Genomic DNA, 9,820 nt, shown 5'->3' with positions numbered 1-9,820 from the left:
CAGGGATATAAGTGTTAATTAAAGTGAGTGTATAGAAGCATCGTTATTACGTTCATCCAGCACTATTCATAGACCCAAAGTGTGCATGCGTGATACTTAACTCTGCTTCCTCTAACCGAAAAGAAACAGAGATCAATCTTTTAAAATATTTTCTGTTTATTTAAAACTCTAAGTGCTGGTTCTTAAACCCCAAATTCCAAAACCCCAGTTTAGAGGGCTATTCTAATTCTCTTTCAGCACACAGTACTTTCCAGTTTATGACTCGTCGATGGTGCCAGGTCCCATTTACGTAGCGTGGAAGCTCTCGACAGCTGAGAGGCCCTCACCGTGTAATTAACAGCTTCCATTTTGGGCCTCCTTTGTCTCCAGCTTGTCTTTAATTGCTGGTAAATTGCAATTATTATTCGAAACATTCGCCCGGGATGAGGTTATCGCAGGGCTAAATTGCTCAGTGACTTTTTCCAGCTTTTGTATCGAGACCTCCTTCGAAAATGCTAGATGCTGGTTACACAAGCACGGGTGGAGGACCAGAACAACATGCTGCTCTTCTCCAGGATGCATCAAATGATTGCATATGTAGTCAACTCCAGTGTGTTTTGATGTGACACAGGGCCTGTTGCAAGGTTATCATTACACCAATCACCTCCCCCTATACACACACACACACACACATGCCCAGGATAACCCCTTCATGCCGCCTGAAAGAATTTGTTTGCATTTGAGCAGCTGTTGAATTGCAAGCTTATTCATAGCAGCCTTTCATCTCGGCCGTTGTCTCATCTTTGTCTGTCTTTTTTTGTGTCTGGATGGCAGGGTGGTTGGTAGTGCATGTAGGGGAATAAAGCTAAAGGAAAGGCTTGACTCAAATTTGCATTGTCAGTATGCAAAATTAAGCACAAATGATGCAGATTTTAAAAGAATTTTCATATGTATGTAAATGTATATAATCTTTCTGGGATTTTGCACCATTAGTTTATGTTATTCATTTATCATTCTCGAGTATTTCATCAATATCATTTCCATTATCAATAGATAGATGTGTATAAAAAAAGTGTGTTCAGGAAAGTTGGAAAAGTCTGTTCAGGGGGTTTGAATTTAACGAAATGATCATTTCTTAATTTGTAGTCTTGAATAAGTCAAATTTAAACCTTAGAAACTCTCATTCAAGCCATTTGAACATAATTTCAGCTTAGGATGTGTTCTGAAGTTAGAAAGTGGAGTAACAACAACAAAAAATCTAGGGCACCAGTAAGCTGAGACATCATTTATCATTTAAACATGGCTTTTTCTTGTTTTCAAGTGAAAAATTATTTTTTGTCATGTGAATTTTTGTCATATGAAAAATACTAATGATACTGAACCAAGATGCCTAATGTTCATTGATGAAAAAATACTTTAAAGTTAAACAAGAAATATAACTTGGTGTGCTGTTATATGAAAATAATTAAGTAAAAGTTATTAATGCAACACTGACTCAGCTTATTTCCATAGCATAGTGTTTTATTTGTTTTACCCATTCATGAACTTTGTCGAATCAAAAATTTGCTTTGTTCCTGACTTTAATTATAGTCTAAGATTTTCTTTACTTTTTACATAACTGCTGATTTTTTTACCTTTATATTGCAATATTACATATGTAATATTCATATTTAAAGGTAAAAGGTAAGTAATGTAAAAGGTTTTTTTCAACAAATGTAACCAAGTTTGTTCCAACAAATGGCACTTTCTCATTTTGTTTAACAAATTAAATTTCTAAGCCCCGAATTACAAATTATATCTTTAGACCTGTATACTAAAGACCATGAATGACTTTTTGTTTTATATTTTAAAACATGAACATTATAATGCATTATAATAAAACACATTTTAATTGTTTTTGTTCTCCTTCTTGCAATTTTGCTACAGTAATTTTATAAATTTGTCATGTTAATTCTTGTTACCTTTCGTCTTTTATAAATTATGAATTTTAATGGATGGTGTAACAGACCTGTACATATGAGAGTAAACTCTCTTTTCCATCTCTCTCTCTCTCTCTCTCTCTCTCTCTCTCTCTCTCTCTCTCTATATATATATATATATATATATATATATATATATATATATATATATATATATATATATATATCATATCATATTTCACAATCATTAACTAAAACAGAAACAGATGTGTAGGTGGCTTAAAACTAAGTGAGGCCAAACTCTGCTACTACTCCGCTAAATGTCACTGGTCATACACCATGGCAAGACTAAGCACAGTACCAAGACATACAGTAGCTATACTGCATCAGCAAGGTCTTTCCCAGGCAAAGATTTTAAAGCAGACTGGGGTTTCAAGATGTGCTCTTCAAACTATTTTGAAGAAGCACAGAGAACCAGGCAATGTTTTAGACCATAGACTGGGTGGTCGGCCAAAAAAAACATTTGTATTTCGGACTCCTCTAAGAGAAGGCGAGTTATTTGCCAAAGGGCTGGAGAGGGGCAGCAGTCAATAGTGAAGCATGGTGGAGGTTTCCTGCAAGTTTTGGCTGCATTATTGCAAATGGAGTTGGAGATTTAGTCAGGATGTATGGTGTCCTCAATGCTGAGAAATACAGGCAGATACTCATCCATTATGCAATACCATCAGTCTGATTGGCTCCAAATTTATTTTGCAGCAGGACAATGACCCTCAAACCTATAGCCAATGTCATTAAGAACTATTTTCAGCATAAAAAAGAACAAGAAATCCTGAAAGTAACAGTTTTGTCTCCAACTGAGTCCCGATCTCAACATCATATAGTCTGTCTGGGATTACACAAAGAGACCAACACATTTGAGGCAGCCTTCATCCACAGAAGACCTGTGGTTAGTTCTTAAAGATGTTTGTAACAATTTACCTGCTTAGTTCCTTCCAAAACTATGTGCAAGTGTACTACAAGAATTGATGTTGCTTTGCAGAAAAAGAGTGATCCCACCGAATATTGATTTGAATTTTTCTTCTGTTCATTTACTTTCCATTTTGTTAATAGATAAAAATAAATAAACACATATTTGAAAACACACCTGCCTAAAACTTTGACATAGTATAATGTATAATGACAAACCAAAGTGATCTTTTTTTCTTTCTTGCTTTCTTCCTTGAAATGCCGCACACCATTGACGCTGTTATTAGACAATATGTCAGCTTTCATAACATTATCAAGATAATGAACAATGGCCACAGAATCGAGTTAATACAGTATGGTTTTATTCATTTTATGGCATTAATGAATGGAGCAAAATCAACAGTCACACACAAATGTGCCAGACTGACATGAGGTCACGCCTGGGTGCAAATCAATGAAAACAAACATTTAGAGAGAGAGAGAGAAAGAGAGAAAAAGAGAAAGAGAGAGAGAGTAGTCAAGCAGTTGAACATTTCACACTCATTTTGGCCATAGTGGAATTATCACGTTCAAGTGCAATGTTGCATGTCGTAGAGTAATGCATGTGCCTGTTTTTTTCTTTTTTTTTATACAGTAAAAGTGGTGGTTACTATGTGTTAATGTCTGGAATGAGATAATGGATAGAATACAACAAATATATAGAATGTATATGTATATAGATATATCTATATATACATATAATCACACGGTTCAAAATCTGTGCTCAGCCTCGTCGCTCGTTTCCGGAGTAGTCCTCTGACCCGGCACCGGGTCCTTTTGCGATGCCGATGAGGCGTGACGCAGGAAACCTCACTGAACCACCGAGAGATGTTTTGCATAGACGCCAAGTTGAATTCATGCAAATGACTATGAGCGGCGTTAGAAGGCAACGTTAACAAAAAATAAAAATAAAAAGAGCAACGTGTACGCAGGGGTCGAGATTAACCACATCAAACGGATGAATTGGTGAGGAATCGTGGCCATGTTCTGTCCATAAGATCTGGCTTTACAAAAATAAGTGAGTTATATTCATAGATTTATTCAAACGAGGAAAGCGAAAGGCAAAAGGTACACAAGGAAAACAAGATCTATGTGTAAATAAAACAGTCATGATAAGAAGAGCTACAGTTGATGCACATTGATGTCCAGGTCTAGGAGTAAAATCAAAGTGTTTAGTCCAGTATTGCTTTTGTGTTACACTGTCAGTATGTGTGTTTGTGTGTATGGTTGTGTGTGGCTCACATCCTTTCTACACATACATATATAGTGAATTTTTTCTAAAAGAAAAAGAGGACCTGATATTAGTCCCAAGTCGCATATCTGTGAAATGTGAAGAGTGAGAATCTGTAAATCTGTGGAAACAGTTATGGAAACCATTGATCGTAAAAGAAAATCATAATAAATAAAATAAATAAACCATTTTCAAAAAAAGTGACAAAACATAAAACACAACCAACACAAAGCGAACGTTTAAACCTGTCGACTTTTTTCATCTTAAAAACGTATTTTTTTTCTCTATTTTTTTGTAATAGATAGAGTATTAAAAAATGAGAAAGTTTGTATACAGAGGCATACACAGATATCGTTGTATAAAAGCTGATACAGAAGTGTTTAGCATCAGTCACCAGTGTCTCATTGTATAAAGTCTTTTGCGGGAATATGTCATAATCGTTAATAAATAGGAGCAGATAATAGATAAGTATTAGGATTGGGAGAAAATTTCAGATTAGGAATAAGCTATGGCTTTAGAGGCTACATCAGCCAAGGGGAAAAAAAAACATAAATAGGACTATTTAAATACACTATTGTCCTAATGTCTTAGTAGAGTCAAGTTCAGGACAACTATGTAACAAGCTATATCAAAACGAAACAAACATACAAAAAAAAAAAAAGGTAAAGTCTCTTTGACTACACATCTACAACAGGTAAAAGTAAAGAAACTCCTCGTTTTGTTTGGACAAAGGTGAGATTTTTTATTTTTTTGTCTCTTTCAAGACGAGGGTCAGTATGGCGCAAACTTCTGGCGCTCAGGTTTCTTGATGCCGTTGGCTGAAGAAATCTTGGCTGTGTAGGATGCCAGGGTAGCATGGGCTGGAGCGCCGGCAGTGCCGGCAGGAGCTGAGAGTGCCAGGAAGGGGACAGATTTCATTCCCAGGAGGCTGGAGAGGGGGAGGGCATAGGGGGCGCCCAGGATTGGAGCGTGGGGCAGAGCGCCCATCGCTGCCAGGGCTGCTGCGGAGGATGAGGCAGGGGAGGCGGGCTGGGTGAAGCTCATGTTCAGCTCTACGGGGCTCGACATGGAGGAGGACTGGGCGGTGGATTTGGCGGTCTCTAAACTGTACAAGGAAGGAAGGAAGGACGGAAGGGGAGGGGAAAGGGGTGGAAGGGAAAAGGTGTTGGGAAGGACAGGTGGAAGGGACAGGGAGAAGGACCCGGATGGAGAAGGGTTAGAAGGTTAAATAAAAGACATGTTAAAGAAAGAAATTGAGAGAAAATGTAAATAAAATGAAAAAAATAAAATAAAAAATAACCAAACAGAAAAAAAAGAACAAAAAAAATCATAAGAGAGGTGTGTTTTGCTGGAGGTTGCAACAGATTATTTGAGGGGGGACCTTGGCACTCATGGGGGAGGTGCTGTTTAATTCGGGATGATGGCTCGGGTAAGGGCTTAGGGAGAGGAAACAGAATGATTTTAAATTCATTAGGACTTGCTCAATCCACATGTGGTGGAAAAGACAGCAAATGCATTTGGCAATATGCTATCCATTGCAACGAATGCAACTGATGACCTGCGTTTGTATTCTTTTTCTCTACATTATTTCCCCGCTTTTGGGTATAATCCTGAATGTTGTATCACAAGGTCAATGGGTAACATAAAAGAACCGGGTGTGTTCAATATGCAGAACTTTCTGATGCAACACTCTGCAATGCTTTTTTGAAGGATGGGTGGCGTCCTCAGTCTGAATTTTGAGACATGAATAAAAATGGCAGGATAAAAGTGTTTCATTTAATTGACTCACTAATGAAACATTGTTGGATTGCAACACTATAGATTTACTTCCCTGAGACTGCTTTTAGTTCTTACACTCTTTTGAAAACAAGCAGCGGCTTAAAATCACATTCACAAAGAAAATCACTTTTACTAATACTAGAAGTTCACCTTTATGGTTTAAATAGCTGCAAAAGGTATTACAAAAATGGGTTACACAGCACCTTGGATGACACCAAAAGTCTGATTTTACTTCATTCTGATTAGTGGTTTATAATATGGTAACTGCTAATTAATAAGCAAGTAGCTATTAATAATACACCCATGATTATTACCGTGTATTTAACAGGGAAATTTGTGTAACTAGCTTTTAATGGGTAAAAACATTATTAAGTATTTTTTTAAATACACCAAATGATACTTTTATTGAATATTCCATACATAGTAACTTGTGCAAAATACTTGGATTCACAAGGAAATGTTTACCAATAAAAGGCAACAGCTACCAATGAATTAAAACACAATTAACAATTTTTTCACACTTAATTAACAATTATATGGTCAAATAAAGTGTATTTTGTCATTCTTTTTCTTCTGTATTACAACTGATTGCTTGTATGTGACCTACTAGTAAACAAAAATAAGTAAGTACAAGATAGCCCACTTTATTCCACATCACAGTTTATAGTTAAATCTGATGTTGTGGAATATCTGATAGCAGATTATGAACCATCTACATTATATTTTTGGAGTAATAACTGCCTTAACTAACTAATACTATAGAAAACTGATACTTGCTGCATAAGTTACTATGTACTTGAATATCCAATAAAGCACTGTTTGGTAGATAAGTACTTTAACTACTTTGCAGTTCACACTATCACAAATTACAAAATATATTTTTAATATAAATTACAAACCAAATACCACATAATATATAAATGAATAATTATACCGGTTGCTAATGTGCTGTAAAAAATAGTGCTGTTGGTTAGTCAAATGTTGTCTGTTGAGGTAAGTTGGGACTTTTTGATTCTTATTATAATCTTAAAATTTACAGCAACAGGTTTCTTTTTGACTAATCTCACAGCTAACCATGATCCTGAATAAAAACACAGGATAAACAGCACACATGTCTACCATCCAGAATTTATTTCTCAATAATGACATTTCTGTTGTAACTGGGTGACTCAAGTAGCTGTTTGAGTATCATGACTTCTCTGGAAGTTTTTCCTTGCCACTGCCACCTCTGGCTACTCTGGCCACCATCTACTTATTAGGGCTTAAATTATAGTTAAAATGGCCATATTTCTGTAAAGCTAAATGTATATTGTTAAATGTGCTATACAAATGAAATGTAATTAAACTTGTATGTAATTTACTTTCAGATTTTCTCTGAAATTGTAATGTCAATTTGAAGTAAATTTATAGACATACGACAAAATAGCTCTTCATCCAGAGTATTAGTGTCACGTAGGGTGTGATTTGCAGGTGTAGCTTTACAAAATTTTTAGTTACGTTAGCCTGACACAAATAAAAAGCGAATTTTGCACACTTGCCCATGGGGAAAAATTGTGTACATTACCACAAATCAAATAAGAAATTAAAAAGTATGTCGGAAAATTGTTTACGTGCAGTATATTTGCACTTAGTCGGAATGAAATTTAAAAAAAGGTGTTATTAAAAAGCCTCACCCTGCACCAGTCTGCATGTTGAACACACCTGGGACGAGCCTCCATTTATTATTTATGAGTCATTCTGTATACCCGCTGATTCAGGATGGAGGCCTATAAATATGCTGCTGACATCTGATTACGCCTATGAATATGAGTGTCTCCAGCAATGTGTGCGGAAAGTGTGAAAACTGTCAGTTTCTGTCCGAGTAAAGGAAACATTTCAGGTATATTGCTCTGTAATCAGTTTACAGCGTATAAGCATTGTGTCACATCTTATTAAATTTTACTGATTCACAATGATCTACCATTACGGTCATGAATGATTATATCTTCGACTCTATTTTGATGTGGATTTGATTTATGCTATTACGCCATGTCTTTCGAAGTCATCCGAAAGGTTCATTTCATTATTTAATTTATTAGTTTGACTTTATATCAAGGCTGATGTTCACATGAGATCAGTACACCAACAAATACATTAAAGTGTTTAGAAATCTATGTCTGTCTTGTCTGACTCTATATTAGATCACATACTGACTATATCAAACAAGGGCAATGCAATCGGTGCACAAGTGTACGCTGGCTCTAACAAGCCATCACCTTTATTATTAAATAATAATGTAATAATGATGGGTCCTGTTTTGTGGCCTGTTTTAATTTCCAATTTGTGTCTAAAATCAGATTTGCTCGAAAACATTCCCAAGATTACCACAGAGTGTTTTTCCACTGCACAATCAGAACTTGTATTAATGAAACAAATTCAAGATAGATGAAATGTCCGACTTGCCATAGAGGTAATGTCTTGAACAAGAGAACACAGTAAACCGTTTGTAAAAAATAGGCAACAAACACTGTTTTAGCAGGTATGCTTTTGATACCTTAATTAACTGAGCTACTGATTAGAAAGTGGGTCCTTGAGCAAGACACTTGACCATCCAACCAAAGAATCATTGGCGAGAATTTTTTCCCCAAATGATTTGCTCATGCTGGCACTGATGTCACTCATACTGGTCGCTTGTAGGTGTTCCTATCTTTAGTTTACTGCTGGTTTTCACTGGTATGGCCAGGCTAGCGAAATATCCGCATGAGTTAGCTACAGAACGAATATAAAACCACCCACGGCAGATTTTCTGCGCACTAAAAATAAAATACTGAATGGAACTGCTCATGCTTAAAATGCATCAGTGCAATGCATCGTGGTTCTAGTATCAGAATAAGTCTTAAATGCTTTTTTAATATAATTTTGCCACTTACTGTACAGTTTTAAAGGGCCTGGTGTATCAAAGAAAGAAAACATTCTATTTTGGGAAAACAAACTCATCACAAACTCATGAACCACTGGTTCGGAAGTTTGTGTAATCAGTAGAATGTGGAGCAAAATAAACTTCTCATTTGCATAAAGGTAACTTTTGCTTATCCTTATTTTGTCATTAGAAATAATTATCATTCTTAGAATCGGTTTAATAATTAAACGATTTATTGATTGTTGGCAGCAAACAATAAACTGTCCTGAAAACTCTGTCTTGAAATTCCTTCAGATATAACAAGCTATATAAGAGCAACCATTTAAAACCCATGGGACCACAAATTTTAGTATTTTATACTGTGGAAAAACACCTGAGGATAATCTCAAGGCATGATATTGAAAATGTACATATGAGGAAAGTGAACGTTGCCTTTGCTCTACTAGAGCGGCCAAACTTGTCGTACTTACCAGGATGTGATGAGGTACTGAGCTAGGTTGATGCTAATTGGAGAGCCCGTGATGGTGACGTGTCTGTCACTAGTGCTGTCCAGCTGACTGCCGATTTTGATTTGAGCCCCGGACACCTGGCGGATCTCGTTGATTTTCGTGCCTTGCCTACCGATGATTGAACCAATCAGCTGCAAGGACAGAACAAGCAAAAAAAAATGATGGAAAGGATGCATTTTTTAAAGAATAGTACAAAGTGGGTTACATTAATATCCTTTTGTGCTGGTGTGTGGCAAGCTAATACCACCTTGCCCTTTTAGCATCTCGATTGGGTCTTATAGCCCTGTCTTGCTTTTTAGCCAACAAACCTGAACTGTGCTAGAGGGATTAATGTTGTTGTTTTTGTTTTTGCACTGGGTAGATGTTGCAAAACCTTGTTTCATATTTCATTAAGTGCGTCTCTGAACATGTCGGAGGAATGATGTCAGCACTATAGACACTACAGCGGAGGAAGGCCGAGTGTGACATTTTGCAATATCTGGGAGAGCCTCAGTACACT

At 36.4% G+C, this 9,820-nt stretch overlaps 1 protein-coding gene across 5 annotated transcripts in view; it reads right to left on the bottom strand.

Moving 5' to 3' along the window:
- Nucleotides 1-3,204: 3,204 nt before the first annotated feature.
- The window catches only part of pcbp4 (poly(rC) binding protein 4), a 90,888-nt gene continuing 84,272 nt past the window's right edge, over nucleotides 3,205-9,820 (bottom strand). For 4 of the 5 annotated variants that reach the window (XM_046874931.1, XM_046874928.1, XM_046874929.1 and 1 more), the window contains 2 exons: nucleotides 9,283-9,452; nucleotides 3,205-5,239 (listed from right to left, as the gene is read on the bottom strand). In XM_046874931.1, the coding sequence (XP_046730887.1) occupies nucleotides 4,906-5,239; nucleotides 9,283-9,452 (504 nt within the window). In that variant the 3' untranslated portion in view covers nucleotides 3,205-4,905. Of the gene's footprint in view, nucleotides 5,571-9,282; nucleotides 9,453-9,820 lie in introns of all 5 variants that reach the window. The other variant, XM_046874932.1, reaches the window with a different exon arrangement.

Source organism: Silurus meridionalis, chromosome 19, assembly GCF_014805685.1.
Source record: "Silurus meridionalis isolate SWU-2019-XX chromosome 19, ASM1480568v1, whole genome shotgun sequence".
Lineage (NCBI taxonomy): Eukaryota > Metazoa > Chordata > Actinopteri > Siluriformes > Siluridae > Silurus > Silurus meridionalis.
The sequence above is the reverse complement of the archived record's forward strand: the minus strand, read 5'-3'. Positions and strand labels throughout refer to the sequence as shown.